Raw genomic sequence first — 20,574 nt, 5'->3', positions numbered from 1 at the left:
TTTTTATGAAACTGGGCATTGCAATCATCGTTTGTCTCTGGTAGATAGGTACACCTAATGTTGAAACAACATAATCACAAAAGAAATGCACAACTTTAAGAATCAACACTTGCTTTATTTCGAAATCCCTGTCAACACTGATTTTTGAAGCAAGGCCCTTGGAAAAGTGGAAGTATTCTAACTGAGAGTAACATCACTTTTGTGCCTTTTGGAAAGCGGAACAAAGACTTTTCAAAAGCAATGAAAGTGGGAACCAGGGGAGCTCAGCATCAACCAGATAAATGTATTTATTTAGGTAAGAAGGTTCAACACAGCGAGCTGATTTCACTCTTACTACAACCCCACTTGCAGCATGCATTAGACAGTCCAACTACTACATCCCGCTCTTTCCTGTCAGCGCTCCGCAGAGCCTCCAGCACCTCTTCTGAGATCAGTGAGTGTGCAGAGCGGCTGTGTTCTGCTGCCACCCGTCCCAGATCCGAAGTTTGCTCTTTCCATGTGTGGGAATTAGCAGGACCCTGCTCATTGGCAGGATGATGGAAATTATTTGTGGTCCATGGATCAAATGTGTCTTCTCCAAGAAGAGCCCCTACAATGGAAAAATAACTCTTAATGTCACAGGTTGACCAAACAAGGTGTACTCGCATTGGAATTGACTTACCTGAGTCTTCCACACTTCTCCTCCAACGAGAACCACCACAGGTAAAGATGACAGCTCGGATAAACTCTCTTCCACATAGTTTCACCCCGTAGAAAGAGGGATAAGCTTCATTGCACCGCATCTTGTCTGCCCACACTAACAGCAAGGTGAGAGCCAAGAGTGACACCTTCCACATGTTAAACGGGAACAAAGGCGGATGCGGATCAAAGCCTGAAACAACTATGAGATGTTCGTGCAGCTTGTGTCTCTTTTAGCATCTAGTTTATATAGGACTTGGTACGTCAGACGAAGAACTCAACTCACCTCCAGCCCTCTTTGTGCCTGGAAGATAAGACCAGAGACCTTTAGGTGCAATAATTTGCAAGAATTGGAAAATTTGTGATTAAGTGGCAAATATTTATCAGAAGTGATGCCACTGGAGCTCTTGGCTATCTAATCACCTCTGACCTTTAGTTGGCCTTTTTTCCCCGCAGTATCGTCTTGTCTTTTGTGTGTTTGTCACCAACACTCTCTCCCTCTACTCCGTCGGCTCTGCTGTATCTTGGATGGAGATGAGTATCTGCTGACCCCAAAAGGGCAATGAGGAATGTATAGGTTGTGCTTGGTGTATGTGGCACACGCAGGGCAAGTTTCAGAGGCCATCTGGCGACAGAGCTGTGGCTTCAGACAACAAATAACACAATGTGTCATCGCGTTTCAAAAAAAACTTTGGAATTCTGGTTTTAGGCTGTACAGGAAATAGAGTAGAATAAAAAAGTCTTTCAAAAAGTGAATCATCTATATATATATATAATATTTACTAATACACACAAGAAATGGCTGATAAAATTACCAACACTTAAAAGCTACTAGATTGTAAAGAAACATATTTAATCCCAATTACTGTTTCAAGGACGTAAATCCGGCAAACGCTATTGCGTCACGGTCTAAACTCTGACGCAATAGCAACCCTGGAGGTGGGCGGGGCCTTGACTAAAGGGTAGCAACAGTTGCCCCCGGTGAAGCCATGAAGGCGCCATCGTCACGGTAGTCCTGGCGACAACAACCAAGCAACGGGAGTCAACAACAACAAGCCAAATCTTACGGGGAAAAAAGAACGACTGGGGGAAAAAAAGGACAATACTAGGATAAACTAAAAGCGACAAAGTCGAGTATGTAAAAAAAAACAACAACATCTTTTTCGTCTTCGTGAAATTCGCATGCTTGTTTGTTTAGCCTTTAAAGTGAAATCGATGGCGATCGCAGGCGATCGGAACGACTGGTGGTGCTGGCTTCACTGTAAACGTTGTTATGACGATGTCAGATCTTTTGACAAGAGCACAAGATGGCGGCTGCGGGCTTGTGTCAGTCGTACTTTTATTGCTAATTTGCCCGAGTGTTCCGACTGCCTCGATGTCCTGCGAGTGTCTCTTTTTGCCCCGACAGTGATACGGAGACTTGTATCAGTCCCACATTTGCAGACTTTTAAACGCCAGTAAGTAGCTAGCGAGCCGTTAGCAACACGAGCAGCTAGCTGCAAAAAGCCATGAGTAGTTTCTGCCTCCAAAGTTACTTTTGGAAAAGGCAAAGCGGAGCCAGACGGTGCATAAAAACATGCGGGGTGGCTGACAGGACCAAAGCCGTTGACAGGGAAACGTGGCTATTAAAATGGTGAACTTGAAAAAAAGTTTGTGGTGCGACTTTTATTGTGGGGAGTCGCTCAGCATGAGGCTGATGATCATCTGATGTCTTATCCTCATCCTGGAGGGGCATTCCTCCCCCAGGGTAACGTTAAGAAACACTATTCTGTCTCCCTTCGCCTTCATTAGGTCCATTTAACACGATGCCAGCCTTGTTTTGGACATTAAATCCACTGCATTATTTACGGCGATTAAATTCGAAATGTCTCAAACAGGAAAGGCTTTAGGCTGCACTTCCGTCTTCTGGCGCATGTTTTCACGCACGCTGACACGCGTGATTGTGCAATCTGCCACCAGTGTCGTTAGATTCACATTTTTCTTGAGGAGTTTTCCCACCTTTTTCTCAGTTGCCTTGTTGCATCCAGGAGAAGGGAAGGAAACGACAAGTAGTTGAAGTATTAAAACAAAACAACAACCCAAGAGTCTTTAAAAGAGGAGAATTTTTTTTTTCATGTATTCAACCTTTATTTCACTCACAGAAATAACTCAAGGTGGTGGTTGTCATGGCAACTTCTGGATACTCAGAGGACCTTCAGTCTCAGCAGGCTAGCGTAACCATAGCAACACCTGCTGCCGCCGCACCCTCATCGGCGAAGGCTGCACACTTTCTGTCAGAAATCCCACCAGCCTCTACGTCCATCACGGCGTCCAACCCATCAAAAGCAGGACAAGATGCACTGTGTTCCCAAGCCAACCAGAACCAGAACCAGAAGGCTGTGCACTATGTAACCTCTGACATCCAGCAGTCTGCAGCCCAAAAGACCAACGGTCAGAGCAGCTCTCCACAGTACATCATAGTAACGGTTACAGGTGAGAGATCAGTGAACGGGTCGCGTCTTTACACACACTCTCATAGTAGAGAGTGTGTGTTTTCAAAGTTTCTGGCCTTGTGTCATTATTAGTATCTATTATTCCAGGCTCTGCATTTTCAGGATGCTTAAAAACAAGACTTTTAAATGTGTTACTGGTGGGAATGGGGACAGCAATGGTGTCTCTTTATGTTTATTTTTGGGCCATCTATTTGTAGAACTTTTTGCCCGCTAGTATCAAGTCACACGTGCACTCTCACCCAGAGTCTTGCGATCATGTGGAAATCAGATGGATGTTATAGATTCGTTGACTGAATGATAATTTGATTGTTTGGCACATTATTTTTCACTGAAACAAGTCACTTTTACCATTTTTCACATTGCTGTCTTTAAATAATCGGCAATAATACTGATATATAATAACACTGTGTCATCCTGTTTTAAATATATACCCGTTGGTGTCATTAAAATTATCCTAATATTTAATAAATGTTCACAGTTTGCATACTGTAATTTTTCTGTTGTTTTTTGAAAACTGTTCGGAACGAATTGCTTGCTGTGAAAAGTAATCCATCTTTTCCCCTTTAATTATTACTGTCATTATTTCATCAGTACTAGCTGTTAATTATTAACTATAAATATTCATTTAAAATTAAGAAATATGTTGTGAAATACCCTTTTCTGTCCGTAGATTAAATATATTTACTGATATGTCAGGGAGAGGTAGAAACACATCAAAAAATTAAAGATATTTTTCCGGCATTGCTGAAAAATTAACTGAAAAGAACAGAACTTACTCTTAAATCTACTAACTAATGAATTATGAAAGGACACAAATGTTTCTTTAGTTCGGTTGGAAAAAGGAAGTTTTCCAGGTTATTTCTGGACGATGTTTGATGTGGGTTAATCAGAAATAATGTTGCACTTGCCGTCACTGCGATGTCAAGGGCGGGTTGTCTTCATCCTTCCTGTATCTTTCCTTTTCCTTTCTCATCTGATCTGCATGTTTACATGATGGAGGGATTCCTCTCTATCTGGGGAGATTAGCTGTCCAAGGCTCCCCTTCTGCAGGCAAGATATAAAGGATGCAATCCAATTTCTCCTCCCCGCTCTTAGCCTGTCCACCAGCAAAGAACTCTTGGATGGAAGATGTTTTTTGTTGGTTGTCATTATAATTTTGAAGCCGTGTGTCGTGAGTAGTCAACTGGTGCTAATGCTGGCTAGCGTTCTCTTTGAGATTCCTCTGATCATCTCAATAGACTTCTGTCTCTCTCGCTGTCTTTAGAGGGCTCCGCTCACTCCAACGACAGTTTGTCAGACTCCAGTCCATCAGTGCCCGGTGTTCCTACCCAAGTGGTTCAGCCGGTGCAGACCACACAACAGGTAAGATGCAGTTAAATCCACAACTAATGAAGAAAGTCTCATTGCGGTGTTTGACGTTTTTGTGGCTTTACTGACCGGCAGCGGACAGTGTTGCAAGGTGCAACGCAAGCAGCCAAGAGGATCCAAAGTGGCCACATCAACAACCTTCAGTCCGTGCACATTAACCAGGAGGTAAGCAAGCGTCAAATATTGGCTCTTATCACATTAGATTATATATGATAGATAGCCACAATTCAGAGTAGCTTTGACACATTATTGAGCCCTCGCAGGACTGCTTTGGACACCCCTGGTCCAACGTGTTGCTGCACACTGGACTGCATTTGGCAGCAGTTTTCAAAAAGAAGGCCCTTAAAACAATACAGACCCTTCAATTATAGTTCTGATGGGGCCTTTTAATGTTAAGTTACACATCTCATCTTCTTACAAGCCTTCACACCAGTGGTCTAATCTTACTTGCAACCTAATACTACAAAAATAAAAGCACACCGACTTCAGATAACTTGCGTAAATGTGGTTTATGTATGTTGCCGGGCCATAGCCTGCCTACGGAAGTCACAGTGTCACAGAAAGACACATACAAAACCCAGAAATCCTCCTGCTTGGATCACAGGTGGAGAATGTGTATTCTAGCCAGGCGTTTGTGGATGGAGGAGGGGGGGAGCAGACCTTTACCACCTCCAACATGTGAGTAAAGAGGATCCTCCTCACATGTTACCTGCCATTCTTTGATGCCAGCATTCCTGTTTGTTTTAAAATGTGCTTCATGTGTCCTTTCCCGATCAGTCGATCCAGCAGCTTCGCTTTCTCCGACTCGCCGCTCTACTCCCAGACTCCTTCCGCCTCTTCCTCTGCCTACTTTGAGGCCACGCACAGCTCTGAGTCAGACATCAGTAACTCGTTGACCCCTCAGCCGGTTTCTGTGGCAACAACAGCAGCCAGCAGTGGAGCGGCTGCCGCCGGAGGGGGCTATGCCATTCAGGGCGGTTATGTTTTGGGAGGAGGACAGAGTTACTCCAGCCCTAACTCCCGGGCACCACCTGCTACCGTCAGTGTTCATTGTCGGCAATAATTGTCACTAAATGTTTCAAAGTAAGGACATGAAATCTAATGTTATGAGTAACCTTCTTCTTCAGATTCAGTGGCTGTGTGATAACTACGAAGGGGCAGAGGGGGTGAGTTTGCCTCGCTGTACTCTCTACTACCACTACCTGCTACACTGCCAGGAACACAAACTAGAGCCCGTAAATGCTGCATCTTTTGGCAAACTAATCAGGTCCGTCTTCATGGGATTACGCACGCGGAGATTAGGAACTCGGTATGTAGACACGTGCACAGGGTTTTATTATCAACTGAGGATTTAAAATGATTGCGTGTATGTTTCAGGGGAAACTCAAAGTACCACTACTACGGCCTTAGGATCAAGTCAGGCTCTCCGTTGCTTCGACTGATGGATGAACAACAGCACATGGCAATGAGGCAGCAGCCTTTCTCCCAGAAAAACAGGTGTCTTTTCATTTGTACACAAGGCAAATTGTGGCAGCGGAGCTAAACAGGACACACGTATGTCTTATTCTGAAATAACCTATTAAGAGAGAAGATGCATTTGAAAGTCCTGACACAGACGTCCCTTCACAATAAAGGTTGTTTCTGACTCTGTGACTGTTGGCTGCTTCATCTGATAGAATAAAACCAGCACAGAAGAACCAGGGGGTCGCCAACGGGACGCCGGGTGGGATGGGTCCACAGCAGGCAACGGCGCTGTGTGATATTTCAGCCCAGCTGCAACAGTATCAGCAGTTTCTGGGTAAGCAGCATCTTTTACATAAGGGGAGGTTGCGGTCGTAAAGCTCGCGTCTGAGCAGTGTTTCCCCGGTGCAGATACTTCGAGGCCGTTGCCAGTCTTTGTGGACATTGAGGTGCAGGATAGAAACCTGCCAGATGGGATCCTTCCGGAACACCTTAAGGCGTTCCAGGCTCTGTACAGGGAACACTGTGAGGTAGGCACCTGTCGTCAGCGGCCGCATGTCTGTTCAATATGAAAGGCTTAACTGAGTGAGGTGCACAGCAGCATCTCAGTTGTGATTTCCGCACAGGCCATCCTAGATGTAATGGTCAACCTTCAGTTCACTCTTGTGGAGACACTTTGGAAATCTTTTTGGAGGTTCAGTGAAGCGGAATCCCTCAGCCTGTATGTGTCTATTACATATGTTCCACGCTCCACGTTCCATCCATAAACCAAGTGTGTTTGGGTTTTATTCCACTGCAGACACAATGAGTCCGAGAAGCGTTTGCCCAAGTCCTGCTTGGTGGTGCTGTGCAAGTTTGAACCTGTTCTGTGCTGGACCAAAGAGTGTGACAACCTTCTCTACCAGACTCTGGTGGATATGCTCATCCCTAATGTTTTGAGACCCATTCCGAGTAAGTTCATTGCTCTCAAGCGTTTAATTTGATTCTGGGTTAGGGTCACTTTAATGTACAGTAAATGTAAAGCTTTATTTCTGTGTAACCCCCCCCCCCCCCCCAGGTGCCTTAACCCATGCCATCCGCAACTTTGCCAAAAGCCTGGAGAACTGGTTGACAGGTGCAATGATGAACATCCCAGAAGAGATGGTGCGCGTAAAGGTACTGAAATGAAACAACTGTGTCCTCCTTCTGAGGTGAGAGGCAGCCAGTGTGCTGGAGAAAAGTCAACATAGCAAACACACTACAGGAGACACACACGAAGAACCAGAATACCAGCTCACCATTGAGCCACATCACAGTTGAAAGCCAGTCTGGGGGAGCTCCATCGGAGAAAAAAAACATGAGCAAAATTCAGGAAACAACACAAACTTTGAGTGCAGTTCTTTGTTTCATGTGATGTTATTGTGTCTTCTCAGGTGGTGTGTGTAAACTCGTTCTCCCAGATGTTGCGCCGCTACACCAGCCTGAACCACCTGGCTCAGGCGGCTCACGCTGTCCTCCAGAACTCAGCCCACATCAACCAGATGCTCTCAGACCTCAACCGCGTTGACTTCAACAATGTCCAGGTGTGCGCCGCATTTCCTGTCCCGTCTGCTAAATATAGCAGACGGGACAGGAAATGCACTGAAATATCAGTGAGACGAACGGAGTCCTGAGACTGTCCACTCTGTCCTCAGGAGCAAGCGTCCTGGGTTTGCCAGTGTGAGGACCGCGTAGTGCTGCGCCTGCAGCAAGATTTCAAGATGACTCTGCTGCAACAGAACTCTCTGGAGCAGTGGGCCAGCTGGCTGAGCAGCGTCGTCTCACAGGTATTGAAGCCCTATGAGCACAATCCCGTCGCCCTGCCGAAAGCTGCCAAGGTCTTTCTGCTCAACTGGTCCTTCTACAGGTGAGAGCAAAGGGAGGTGTTCTATTAAAGGCTGCAGATAAAGGTGTTGACTAGAACAGCAGAAGTTTCTTCTTAGCCTGACATTACACGTGATTCATTCTCCTCAGTTCTATGGTGATACGCGACCTGACCCTGCGCAGCGCCGCCAGCTTTGGCTCCTTTCACCTCATCCGTCTGCTGTACGACGAGTACATGTACTATCTGGTAGAGCACAGGGTGGCCCAAGCCAAAGTAGTGACACCCATCGCCGTCATGGGAGAGGTTTGTGTCCATACATCCAGCCGTTTCCCGACAGCAGCCCCAGCAAGTAGCTGACGTTGTGTTTCTAAACGATCGCTCCTCTGTGCTGCAGTTTGCCAGCACCATCAAGAGCCGGATCTCCCCAGACCTGGAGAAAGGTGAGTCCGTTTTGATTTAGGAGTGAAATCGTCGGCTACTTTATCAGCTATGGGATGTAACGAGTACAGGTTGAGGTACGTTTTTATGGCACCAACTCTCCTGTCTCTTAATGGCAGAAGAAGAGGAGGATGAAGAGGAGAGCGACGATGAGACCAGAGACTTGGTGCTGCAGTCCAGCTCTCTTACCTCTGTGGACGAGGAGAAGGATCTGATGGATCCACCTGCCAAACAGCCCAGGATGAGCCTGAACCTGCAGTAAGAGCCCCGTCAGTCACTCATCTGTATAACAGGCACTTTACACAGCCTCTTTCCTTTAACGTGTCAGCAGTATCGCTATGACAACCTGTGTGTATTTATATGTTTTGCGTGAGAAATTGGGAGACGCCTTTACTAGTTGTGCATTTTGTACATTTGTGATACAATTTTGCCTTCACATGTCCCCCCCTTACTCCTTGTGCCTTCCCTTTTCGTACCGAGGGCTGGATGTCCGTCTAAACATACAGTACTTATATTTATATAGTAAACATAGTATATATTCTCCTGCCCCACCTTAACAACCGATCTGAGTGCTGTGGCGATACGATAAGACTACTTATTACTCGTTCTTCACTGCACCCTTAAGAATTACACCCCCTGCCTTCAAAAGCAGTGACTATGCACAGGAATGGCACCCGAAGCCACTGCATCATAGCTTCTGTTGGTTTATGCCATACATATATTTCTAAATGGCCAATGAGATGGTACCCTGTGCCTCGAAGAGATTCTAAGGTTTATTTTTAATGTTACAGCAGATTAATAAGTGATGGTCCTGTGAGGTAACCTTGGTGTTGTGATCTAGTTGTGGAGAAAAGGGGTCCAAAGTCAAGCTGAGCAGAGGTTTGCTATCCAAACGCACCCGTTTGCTTATCTTGTCGCCTTGACTCCATTCATTTCTGCTCCAAACCATGATTTTTGATCACACATTTGGATGGTATTGGTGGGAAACCCATGAAAACGTCTCCATGGATGCAGAAAAAAGCCTATCCTATTCAGGTATGCTGTGCCTACAGCCGCCTTTAACAGAGGTTAAATACATCAGCTACAACATCTCAACATTAATATAGGAACACAGTCGATGTGTAAATTATGGGCTTGAACGTGACAACATTTTGTACATAATCTTCATCTTTTGGAAAGTGTGATATAGCCAAAAATATTTGTATGTTGTTTAACCATCAATGCCTTAATCACGTTGTGGTTTTGTAGCATAATAAGCTTCATTTGTATTGTGATGATGATCCAAGCATGTCGGTATGGTCATTTTCCAAAGATTACACTCGACCTGGCGGGAGTCGCTGTCGAGTTTACGTGTCATGCTGAGACAAACGGGAAAACAATGATACTGGTGACAGAGGAATGTCCCTCGGGGTTGGCCGACACCCCCACCAAAGAGCATGAAATGAAATGCAGGGGTAGATCAACTGGGAAAAGACTTAATTTAATCAGCTGCTTTTGCAACGTCATTATTACAGGAACTGTGGTTTGGATCGTGTCCTTGTGCTGCTGAGATTTTTTCTAAAATAAAACTGTTGTTCTTCTGCAGACCTTTGGACTTTGATCTTCACTATAGAACTCTTAACGGGTAGAGTAGCAAACTAATGTGTCACTGGCGTGACACAAGTGCCCGTTTCCACACCGAACACAAGAGATGCACCGGAACATTCACCCCTTTTAACAAAGAATCTCAGTAGAACATTGTCTTGGTTCTACGCTGGTTCACATTTGGACTGACAAAACGTTCAGAAGCAGCATCGGTGCCACATGCGCACGCTGGCAGGTCCCACTGTGGTCGCATGGCCGCCGGCGTTGCATATTTTTATTTACAAAATGCACACAAATATAAAACATACAGCCGGTTGTATTTAACACAGGTATAAAAATGACACCTCCCCCCCCAAAACAATTCTTCATCCATTCCTGCCTAGTTTCGCCAGTTGCAATGACACAGGACAAGAAACAAAAATACCATAAAACCGATTTAAAATAAGACAAATTAACACTGACCACAAGGGGGGAATAAAAATCATCAGTCCAACGTTATAACATGACACTCTGAAGGTATATTGCAACGGTCTCTGAACATTTTCCTGAGAATAGGGTCACACACTCCGTACTGGAGAGCGCTTCAACACGTATCTGTGTGCTTTTGCGTTGCTAGAACGCTTTAATCTTCATCCTTCACAACACGATCCAGGTACATCGATCACTATCTGCCAGCACTTGCAGAGACGCACCTGCAAGTAAGAAGGTCTAGATTAACTCAACCTCATTTTAAGACTATATCTACAGTTTTGGATGTAACCGCCTCACCTTTGTGTAGAGCTTCATTGGTCATGCGATTAATGTAGCGGGAGCTGCTTTCAGGGACCAGCCACTTCATCACCGTGTTGACACAGGATCTCCTGTAAGAACTCCACACGCTCCCGCTGTCAAGAGCAGTAAAGCACCTTTATTGGGACTCATTCAAAGACGTGGTGACAAAACAAGGAAAGCGGGGGCGCGCGTCTCCCACCTGGTTTGGCCCCTGACTGCCGTAAGGTCTCCGACGCCTACAGTACGGCACACGCCCGTGTTTAGGTCCCAGCTGACCTGAAGGTTGGAATGGAATGTGCTGGGCCTGCAAATGCAAGGTGAATGTAGAGGTGACTGGCAAATGCAGTAGGAGGGGAGGCGAAGACAAATACCTGCAGCGCTCTTCATCCAGGTTGGAGAAGGCCAGCAGCAGCAGGCCGATGTTTATGATCACGGTGTTGGTTTCAGGACACACCTGTCGCACACCAAATGTCACTCACAAAAGGAATAAAGAAATGTTGAGGTCTTCTTTTATGTTTCTGGAGGCCAGTGGGATGAGGGGAGGTGGAGGGAGCCTAACGTATACTGACCTCTAATATCACCACGTCGTAGTCGCTGAAGGAGCAGAACTGGGAGGCCCAGGCAGCATCGTTCCGGATCACCTCGTTTATGAGGTATTCAAAGTCTAATGTCAGCTGCTCCACACAAACACTCTGACAGAGAGGAAAGGTCAGATTTAAACTTGGACGATATTATATCCGCCGGGGTGCAGCCACAGCCGCCCTGACACACACCTGTCCGTTATGCGGCCCAGAGACCAGCTGTAGGTTCTGTCCTCTTAGGTCGGTGACGGTGAAAGGTAGCTGAAATTTATCATCTTCGAAACCTGGCCGGACGGAAACATGGGACTTTGTAACGCGTCGCGCTTCTCTCCAAATCGCGTGGTAATAATTGGGTAAATCGCTCCTCACCTGCTGTGTTCTCCTCTGCTGCTCCTGGCTGTTGGAGGCGGTAGTGCAGGCGTGAGTAGTTGACGTAACCGGGCTCGCCGGGGCTGGTCTCTTGGGTTGAAGACGGGGTCAAAGGCGATGAAGGGGAAGAGGAAGACGAGGCGGGAGACATGACTTCTTCCGAGCGCTGTGGCAAACTGGCACATCCCCTCGGTGTTGAGGGTTGTGGTAAACAAGGCCTCCCCTCTTCCTCTCCCTTCTTGGTTGAATTCCCCTCTTCTCTTTGCTCTATATTTTTCTCACTTTCTTTCTGATTTTCACCTTCTTTTCCTCCTCCTCCTCCTCCTCCCTGGGACTGTCTGAAAATTTCAGCTGCGAACTCCCGGGCTCGTACGGCTGCTTGGGACTGGTTAGGAGATGAAGCGGTCGGGGCTACTCTGCTTGGCGCCGAACTATTTTCAAGTGACCCCTGAGCTCGGGAGGAGGAAGCAGCCAAGGAAGACGACGGAGCAGCGGAGACTTGGTGTGGCAAGGCTGCTCGTTTGGTGTAAAGAATCTGTGACAATTGACCCTGTTTACCTGCAAGAGAAAAATTCAAAAACAGCAATCAAAACGTCAGGCTAATGATATAATCGCAGAAAGGATTTTAAAGAAAACACAGTTGATCGTGATCAGTCTTACGAGGTGAAACCGGGTGCCTGGCAAATATGAGCAAGTCAGAACTATCTTGCTTCTATCAGCTCTTCATACACAGGAACCTATGCCAAGTTCTGTGGGCTCCTTTAGATTGATGCAGGAACCTCTGGGCAGAGGATGATTTTTTTTGGAACTGTCCAAACCCTCTCAGCATTTCTTTTCAGGTATAATGTGGAAATCTGCATCTGTTAATTAATTCTTCGTTCATAATTTCAAACTTTAGGCGGCACCGACAGCAAAGCACCACCCCAGTCGTGTTTACTGTAATGGGACACATTAGAACACCTGGCGTGACACCCCCAAATGCTTGATTGGGTATTTATCTAAATTGCTTGTTCCTTTCTTGGGTATAATTAGCATAGTTTAAACTAAAGTGAGACTAGTTTCTGCCTACAACGTCCAAATGTTTCACATTTGATGTAAGTCTGGAATATTTTAGACTGCGGATCAAGCGGAACAAATGCTGTAATGATGCTGATATCTAAATCTACCAATGCTTTATGTGTATGTTACCTGGGCAGAGGGAGATTCCACAGGCCACCAAGGAGTAACTTGTGTTTAAGAGGATGACCTGGTCTTTCTTAAGCTGGAAAGCGGGCTGGAATGTTGGGAATGGATACACCACCTGGTACCTACTGTTGAGCACATAACCATGCTCAAGACATTCTCCTTGTCCTGAGAACAAAAAGAATAAAGTCTGATTAGAAAGAGGCAAGGGAGGCGCACAGCGGGGTAACGCCGCGTGTGTTTTAACCTGTTCGTATCGTAGTGGACGAGGGGAAAGGGCAGCAGTCCGAACATGGTTTTGGAGGAGGCATCGAAGCAATGGTGACATAAATGTCTCTGTTGTTTTCATCGCTCATCATTAAGTTCATCAGAATCGACCTTGAACTGCGTGTGCTGGCAAGCGGGAGAAAGCAAAACAAAAAGAAATCACTAGACGCCTTCTGCAACGACACAATATAACGGTGGAGGCACTCAACGATTCAGCAATGTTTTCTCACTTGAATCCAAAGATGACAATCTTGGAGCGGTCATTGGGCCACTCACAGACAGTGAGGTACAAGTCGCTGTAGATTTCCTCTCCTGCAAACAGCCGAACATGATGGACCTAAAGAAAATACGCATGCGTGACAAAAAGCAGCATACATCAGAGTTTTTAACTTAATATACGAACGTGGATGTGGCATAAGAAAGATGCTTGTTTGTGTGGGACGTCTTCACCTGTCTGAGTCGACTGTGCAGATTGAACTCCCACCAATAAAGGTGATAGGTATAGAAAGAGAAGTCATCGTCTTCTCCACAGTCGCTGGTGTAGGACAGAACATACCGGCCACACTTGGTGAAGCCCAGAAATATGTGTCTAAAACAAAATACATGCGCACGTTACGTCTTTCAAATCAAGTCCCACTTAAGGTTGATGAGCAGAAATGTGCCACTGACCCTGCTCTCAGGAACTCCTCGCTGACGATGTTCTTTAAAGGGACGCAGATTCGGAGGGGTAACTTTCTGAACAGGCGCTGCGGAAACTGTCCAAACAGCTGCACAACACACAAGAGTGGATATCAACATCAACACAAGGGGGGGGGGAGAAGACAACCCAAAACGGTGCACGGTGGAGGCTGGCAATATTTCGAGGCGCCAAAAATGTACGGATATGAAACACAGACTATCAGTAATTAACATAATTATCGAGTACGTCGATTAGCTTTGCACTGCAAGTCAATACATATGCTAAAGCTAACCCATGGGTTTCATGACTGTAATACACCTTTGCTGTGGTCGTCACTGGTGAGCGTTAGAGAAGCATGTTTGATTCCAACTAAATAGGAGAAAAATACCAAAAAATAGCAGCGTTAAGCGCAGTGAGGTCCCGCTCGTGTTGTGTAGCATTAGCCACCACCGCTACTACAAACGACGCTTCGCGGAGGCGGCCCCGCTCATTTGCGGTTCTTTCCTGCCGTGCAGTGTTCGGGCGCTCGGACCTACCCTCCCCCGCGTTAAAAGCTTCACGATGTGGTCTTTGCGTTTCTTTTGGGGTTTCTGTTTGTCGTCGTCTTTCCCAGATTTCGAGCTGGGCGCCATCTCTCGACCGAGCTACTGTTGCTCGCGGCCAGCAGCGCGAGGCGATTGGACCCCGGAGACCACGAGAGCGCTCGCGATACCTCGCGCGCCCCTCGGTACAAAAATCAAAACAAAACACTGATAAAAATCAAAAAACTATTGTCTTCGAGTCTGATTTTTGAAAAATATCTTGTGACGTTATCAAGCACACAAAATACAATTGCTTAAACTAATTTCTCTTGCTTAAAGTTATTTTAAAAAAAGAAAAAAAAAGGGCCAATATCATTGCATTATCATTGCTTCTACTTAATAAAGTACAATAAAAAAATAAGGACTTCCGCTAAGAAGTTACACTCTTTTCCACAGCAGCGTTTAACCAGGAGTTCCATGAACTGACATTTAAAATATTGCCAGGGAACCCCCCCCCCCCCCCTCCCAAAATAGGGCGTGCACCACTAAGCAAACTGATTTGAACATTTTTATTGTAGTATTTAAAAACAAACCGTTAAAAAACGCAAATACAGTAAGCAAACATATTGGAAACGAAAAAAACCAAAACAATGAAGGGAAAAAAAATCCAGATGGAAGCAGCCAAACACACAAACATGCACACAAAACCAGCCCACATACTGCAGGGTAGTTACTAATCTTATTAAAGTCAACTTATACACATGTTCAGTAGCATACACTTTACAGACAAACACAATCCCCTATATATATATTTACAATTTCATATAATTACAATTTAATACAATAAATCAAATAAGACCAGGGAATAAACATATGCAATGTAAACATCAGGAATGTTTTCATTAAAAAATTAAAAAGTACCCAAAGAAAACAAAACAAAAGATGACCAGCATTTTTTCTTATGTCAAAATATCTTCAAATGACTTTTTTTTTTTTGCCAGAAATCAATAAGGGGGGAAACTTAATTGTCAGTCAGTGATGATACTTTTGTATCGGGTGCTTGCTATTTCACATTTTTTTAAAAAAAGGTGTGGGTGCGTTGAAAACTAATTAATAACAATTAAAAACAAACAAACAAAAAAAACACACACACAGAAAGCAAAGGTGTCGATGGGTCAAACGATGAATGTGTTTTAAATTGGAAAAAAAATCTTTTGATAGAAAATACCAGTCCATACAGTTGCTGTGGCCACCAAAAAGACCAAAGGAAAGTCAAATTTTCACTACCCCTGAAACGAGAGATCACAAACATGAATATAAAAATTATTAGAAGTTACATTGATAATATTATCAGCATGCTAAATTCAGTTTTCAGTCAAATATCTACCTGCTGACCCTGCTGTGGAGCAGGTACCTGTCCAGGTGCCTGTCCCCCTTGTCCATAGTAGGCAGCCTGCTGTCTGTAGTACTCAGCCCAGGCAGCACTGTAGTCCTGTTGGCCTGCAGCTGCAGTTCCAGCTGTGGAGACCGCCGAGACTGAAGCAGCTGCCGAACCTCCAGCTGGTTGAGCTGATGGGACAAACAGTTTGAATCCACTTGTAGGATACACGCATTGGTCTCAAGCTTAAAAGCCTGAAATAGATCACAACTTATCTCACCCGTGTGCCGGTCAGTAAGAGTAATAAAGTCATTATAATGCAGGTTGTTTAAAACCAGGTGGGTAATTGTGATGATATTTCCACAGCTGTGTCACTTACTGATGCCCATTTTCTTGTAGTACTCCTCCCAAGCTTTGGTGTAGTCTGGCTGACCCCCAGTGGTCTGGCCTGCTTGACTCTGGTGTCCCGGCGCTGGTGCAGCTGCTCCTGGAGCCTGAGCCGCCATTGCGCCTTCCTGCTGCTGACCATAATACTGGGCGTAGTAGGCTTCCCAAGCTGCGTTTTGGTCCGCCGCCGCCTTGTCTGGGGAACGTTAGAAGATCGGAAGAGTTGCTGAGCGATGGGGGAAAACGCGCGCAGATACAAAACATTGGCAGAAGCAAAACGTGCCGACGTGGGAAACAATGTACACGTACTAGGAACTTGCGAACCTGGATCTTGCCATTGCTGGTAGTTTTCCCCCCAACCCTGTGGATAGTACTGGGGGGCACCAGGAGCTGCCCCACTGTGGAGAGCACAAGCACTTCAACACACTGCGAGCTGTACACATCTGTCTTGTCATTAAAACTTTCATCACTTGTGTGGTTTTGGAGCTGTACTTACTAAGGAGCGCCATCAGGAGGCCCCGGATTGTAGGGATTGGGGTTATAGGGACCCATTGGACCACCTGGACCGGGACCACCCCCTACTGGACACAGCGGAGCCTGGACAACACAAAATTAAAGCCGTCAGGTAACCCTGCATCCCACTTTCTGAATATTGGCTTGAACGTACCTCGATCTTTTCCTCTATAAGTTGTTTCGCGTGGTCGATCTGCTGCGGCGTTCCTCGGATAGTGAAAAGCTTAAAATTCGGATCGCCGTTTGGCGGAGGCTGATGGGTCATCTTCACGAAAGCGCCCGTCTGTTGGTTGATGGACTTGACATTTTCTCCTCCTCTGCCAATAACAAGCCCGCATTTGTGAGCGGGAACGGAGAAGGCCATTTCACCCCCCCAGCTGCCCTGGCCCCTCCCATGTCCCTGACCTCCAGATGGCATTCCAGGACCAGCACCTGGGGGCCCCTGTGGAGACAGATCTCATCAGTCTTGCCCATTTCGCAGCAACGTTCCACCCAGGACGTCGACCTGAGCTTAAGAACTGCGGACCAACTCGTGCTGACCTGGCCACCCTCTTCTCGGGCGCGGACACTCTGCAGAAGGTCAGTGATGATTGAGGCGGCGTGCTCACAGCGGTCTGGCGGACCCATTATGAGAGCCATTTTTTCAGGACCTGTACCATCATCTGTTGAGGGAACAGGAACATTTTCTTCAACAGTGTCTAAACATTTATTGTTAAAGAAGGAGTAATACAAGATAACACAGGTCGCTTTATGTGTAGCCGTCTGTACGTTCCTTGGTCCAGCGTCAACATTTCCTGGAAATTTCACGTTATACCTGCAGTTATTTTGTTCTAACTGATAAAAGGCTGCTTGGCGGAGGTGCGCAGACCGCGGGTGGCTGATGAATAATGAACCAAGAAACATCATTTCAACCAAGCCGCCGACACACTGCACCCCATCACCGCTTCATTCACGTTCTCAGAGGATAAAACTAGGGGCAACGGCAACATCTGCATTTTAGAATCAAGAGCAGAACCATCGCAGAACCACAAATACTTGTGTGTACGTAGGGTCCCTGTGTGCACAACTGAGCGGAGTAAGTGTAGAACCGTTTGTATCATCATGCTCACCTGGCTTGAACTGAATCTTAACTCCGGCGTCACTCTGGATCTTTTTGATCATTTCCCCGTTCCGTCCAATCACCACCCCCACTGAGTGTCGGGGCACAGCTATCTGTAAGAGTAGAGACCATTGAAAGAATTTGTTAAATATATTATGAATTCACACATCACCCACTGTGCCCAAAAGCGTCTTCCGTACATTAATGCCGTTGCCGCCACCTCCTCCTCCCATCCTCGATCCATATTCAGTCCGCTCTCCAAATCCAGCATGATCCCTCTCTCTAAGAATTTCATTCACCATCTCCTTTGCTTGCTGAACAGGAGGCAAAAACACAGGTCGTATCACACGTGATCTCTGGGCGTCACCAATTCAGCCAACCAAACCAACCCCCACAGTATCTACCTGCACTTTGTAGGGGTCTCCAATGATGCGCAGTGGTTTATCAATGTTGGGGGGCTGGGATCCATCTTGGATAAGAATCATTTTAACTCCAGCTCGCTCCTGCGGTATTTCAGTAAAGATTTGTTGGATTACACACAGTAATTAGACTAAAGATGCATCATACTGACTACAGTGTTATTTCCCCTCTCATCCCCAACCTTCTATAGTAAAATTAAGCCCAACACTGTCCCATAGAAGCTCCATTAGCCGTACCTGCAACTGTTTGATGGTCTCTCCTCCTCTGCCTATGATTAGGCCGGCTTTGCCTGCTGGGATTATCATCTCATGCATGGAGCCTGGCTGCCCATTGGGCGACTCATGGCCCCTTGAGACGATGTCATCAATAAGTGCCTTGGCTCGTCTAGAGATCACATCATACGAAGGAAAGGTGAGGTCACGATAGAATGTGCCCAGTGTAGCATCAACCTGTGCATTGGGAACATTTGCTTACTGTATGGCATCTGGTGGCCCGGTGAGAGAAACTCTTCTTTCTGGAAGGCCAGCAGTGTCTGAGAACAAATGCAAAAATATTTATATACCTAATAACAGCAATAAAACCTTTTAACACACAGATTAGGCAAAATAATAGACAGCTCACCGTGCGCAAACTGGACCTTGCAACCAGATTCCTGCTGGATTTTGTTGATTTGTTCACCACCTCGCCCGATGACTTCATGGAGACAAATAGAGATGTGTAGATTAAAGTATAAACATTAGGTAAGGCTAAAGTGCATCATGAATTCAATGTATATATGCTTATATACTCACTGAGTCCAACCATAGCATCAGGCACACTGCATTCTTCTGTGAGTGCAGAGGGTCCAACACTACAAACAAAATTACAACATGAACATAATCCTCAATTTTCAGTGTTCCCTGCAGAGGAATGCAGAATCTAATTGTTGTTTTCTAACAACAGAATCAGGACAAATTCTTGTCCATGAAGAAACAGTCAAATAGGTGTAATAGTGGCATTATAGATAAAAAATACCTTTGTTGGGAGAGGGCAGCCAATTGTGCCCCTATGGCTGTAAGAAGAGGAAAAGGCAGTGAGTGACGAGAAATTGTAAAGACCGCAGTAGGATTGCAATAGATTTTTTTAAAACATACACAACGAAGAATCAATTTCACTCTGCGAGGCTACCTTCTTAACCTCTGGCCCATCTGAAAACGAGAGAAAGTTCAAAGAAAATCAGTCTCACAGCACAGACAGGCGGCATTGAAGTGCTTTTGAGTGTTGCTTTTACCTCCTCCTTCCAAAGATCTCTTCTTTGCTATGAAAGGATAGTTCTCAGCACCTCCGTTGTTGCTCGTTGGAGGTGCACCCTCTCCACCGATTTTAGCTGCAATCTATAAACACATGCAGCTGATGAAGTGTTTGCTAAAACGGGCAACAGATGGTGTAAACAGGGACAGGCTGCCAGCGCATGGCAGGACCAACACGGAGAAAAGAAGAGCCATTTACATTCACACCTAATCCAGTTACCAATTAGCCTGTTCCCGAATATTGGACTGAGAGGACCCCCCCCCCCCCCCGGCTCCAGTGCTAACCACTGCACCATCGAGGTGTTCTCAATATTACATTTTGAAATGCATCTGATAATATTTTAATGTAAACTTCACCAAAGCCAAATTTAGCGATACATCGATTTCTATATTTTCTATATCTTCTCTGCCCAACCAGAAAACATTAAGTTGGGACGTCTGGCGCTACTTACCAGTATATTAAGGTTTAAATCGAACACGATGCACATGAAAGGTTATCGTGTAATTGTAGTAAAACCAAGATTTAAAAGCCGTATAACAACACAATCAACTAGCCTCTACACATAGATGCTAAGCTAGCCTAGCTGACATTGTGAAGAAGTCTAGTTTATAGAACTTCAGCCGCCACCCAAAATTTCGAGTTGAGAATAATTTTTTTACTGTAAGTCATGAACAAGAATGCTACAGCTCCTAATTAGTTCCACACAATCCAACTGGATGCATTGTTGTTGTTAGCGAGTGCACTGGCTTGTTAGTTAGCTAGAGCTAATGTACCGCACAATTAAGCTAGCTGAAATGTCCCACCAGCTAGCTACTTGTCTCGCCGGTTGACTCCAAGCGTGGCCTAATAGACGTTACCTGTCTGGCTCGTTGTACCGCATCAGCAAAAGCGTCTTTTTTCATTCCAGCACCGACTCCATTAGTAGATAAAGCGCCGTAATCCGACATATTGCGCACGAAGAACCAAAAACATACAAGGAAAGGATAAAAAGCTTTAGCCGGGAAGAGATGCGCAGAAGCGGGAAGGCAAACAGCGACGTCCAAGGTAGTCCAATGTGGATGTACATCCGGTGAACGTCAGTGGTTTAAAATAACCAATCGCCGGACAATGAAATATGTACTTCCGGATTTGATGTCGTCCAATAAAGTTGCAAATACAATAGCGCCACCGCCAGGATTGGAGGGGAATTGACGGGGCGGCGCACTACCTGATAGATAAACATACATATAATACATACATATTTCTAATGATAG

At 45.6% G+C, this 20,574-nt stretch overlaps 4 protein-coding genes across 8 annotated transcripts; 1 reads left to right on the top strand and 3 right to left on the bottom strand.

The window, feature by feature from the left end:
- Window positions 1-298: 298 nt before the first annotated feature.
- Window positions 299-836, bottom strand: rln3b (relaxin 3b). Its single transcript, NM_001098641.1, is given in 2 exon segments — window positions 299-589; window positions 662-836. Coding segments are annotated over 2 exon segments (459 nt in total). The 3' UTR covers window positions 299-305.
- A 787-nt stretch (window positions 837-1,623) lies between these two features.
- Window positions 1,624-9,866, top strand: rfx1b (regulatory factor X, 1b (influences HLA class II expression)). Of its 4 annotated transcripts, none has more exons than XM_029850849.1 (18): window positions 1,624-1,812; window positions 2,820-3,150; window positions 4,435-4,532; window positions 4,614-4,703; window positions 5,143-5,216; window positions 5,316-5,577; window positions 5,666-5,847; window positions 5,916-6,035; window positions 6,215-6,336; window positions 6,411-6,529; window positions 6,626-6,720; window positions 6,799-6,950; window positions 7,057-7,154; window positions 7,412-7,561; window positions 7,673-7,884; window positions 7,992-8,145; window positions 8,237-8,282; window positions 8,403-9,866. In XM_029850849.1, exons 2-18 carry the CDS (start codon window positions 2,844-2,846, stop codon window positions 8,540-8,542), a joined length of 2,421 nt encoding a protein of 806 aa, XP_029706709.1. In that variant the 5' UTR covers window positions 1,624-1,812; window positions 2,820-2,843; the 3' UTR covers window positions 8,543-9,866. The 4 variants fall into 4 exon arrangements, with proteins under 4 accessions (XP_029706709.1, XP_011610753.2, XP_011610755.2 ...); XM_011612451.2 differs by having other exon boundaries at window positions 8,400-9,866; XM_011612453.2 differs by lacking the exon at window positions 1,624-1,812 and adding an exon at window positions 1,844-2,135 and having other exon boundaries at window positions 8,400-9,866.
- Window positions 9,867-10,072: 206 nt separating this feature from the next.
- On the bottom strand, window positions 10,073-14,407 carry dcaf15 (DDB1 and CUL4 associated factor 15). The gene is made up of 13 exons (XM_011612450.2): window positions 14,250-14,407; window positions 13,704-13,801; window positions 13,485-13,623; window positions 13,265-13,371; window positions 13,015-13,160; window positions 12,774-12,935; window positions 11,586-12,143; window positions 11,409-11,500; window positions 11,205-11,327; window positions 11,007-11,089; window positions 10,835-10,939; window positions 10,633-10,748; window positions 10,073-10,556 (listed from the first exon to the last, which is right to left on the bottom strand). The coding sequence occupies exons 1-13, from the start codon at window positions 14,343-14,345 to the stop codon at window positions 10,501-10,503; spliced, it is 1,881 nt and encodes a 626-aa protein (XP_011610752.2). The 5' UTR covers window positions 14,346-14,407; the 3' UTR covers window positions 10,073-10,500.
- A 386-nt stretch (window positions 14,408-14,793) lies between these two features.
- On the bottom strand, window positions 14,794-20,387 carry khsrp (KH-type splicing regulatory protein). 2 transcript variants are annotated; one of them, XM_011612454.2, is made up of 18 exons: window positions 20,179-20,387; window positions 19,302-19,404; window positions 19,165-19,218; window positions 19,046-19,082; window positions 18,823-18,881; window positions 18,653-18,724; window positions 18,506-18,563; window positions 18,268-18,415; window positions 18,016-18,114; window positions 17,812-17,925; window positions 17,622-17,724; window positions 17,053-17,174; window positions 16,667-16,954; window positions 16,496-16,596; window positions 16,309-16,397; window positions 15,992-16,195; window positions 15,622-15,803; window positions 14,794-15,523 (listed from the first exon to the last, which is right to left on the bottom strand). In XM_011612454.2, exons 1-18 carry the CDS (start codon window positions 20,266-20,268, stop codon window positions 15,518-15,520), a joined length of 1,929 nt encoding a protein of 642 aa, XP_011610756.1. In that variant the 5' UTR covers window positions 20,269-20,387; the 3' UTR covers window positions 14,794-15,517. The 2 variants fall into 2 exon arrangements, with proteins under 2 accessions (XP_011610756.1, XP_011610758.1); XM_011612456.2 differs by having other exon boundaries at window positions 16,324-16,397.
- Window positions 20,388-20,574: the final 187 nt, after the last annotated feature.

The sequence above is a fragment of the Takifugu rubripes genome, chromosome 17, assembly GCF_901000725.2.
Source record: "Takifugu rubripes chromosome 17, fTakRub1.2, whole genome shotgun sequence".
NCBI lineage: Eukaryota > Metazoa > Chordata > Actinopteri > Tetraodontiformes > Tetraodontidae > Takifugu > Takifugu rubripes.
The sequence above is the reverse complement of the archived record's forward strand: the minus strand, read 5'-3'. Positions and strand labels throughout refer to the sequence as shown.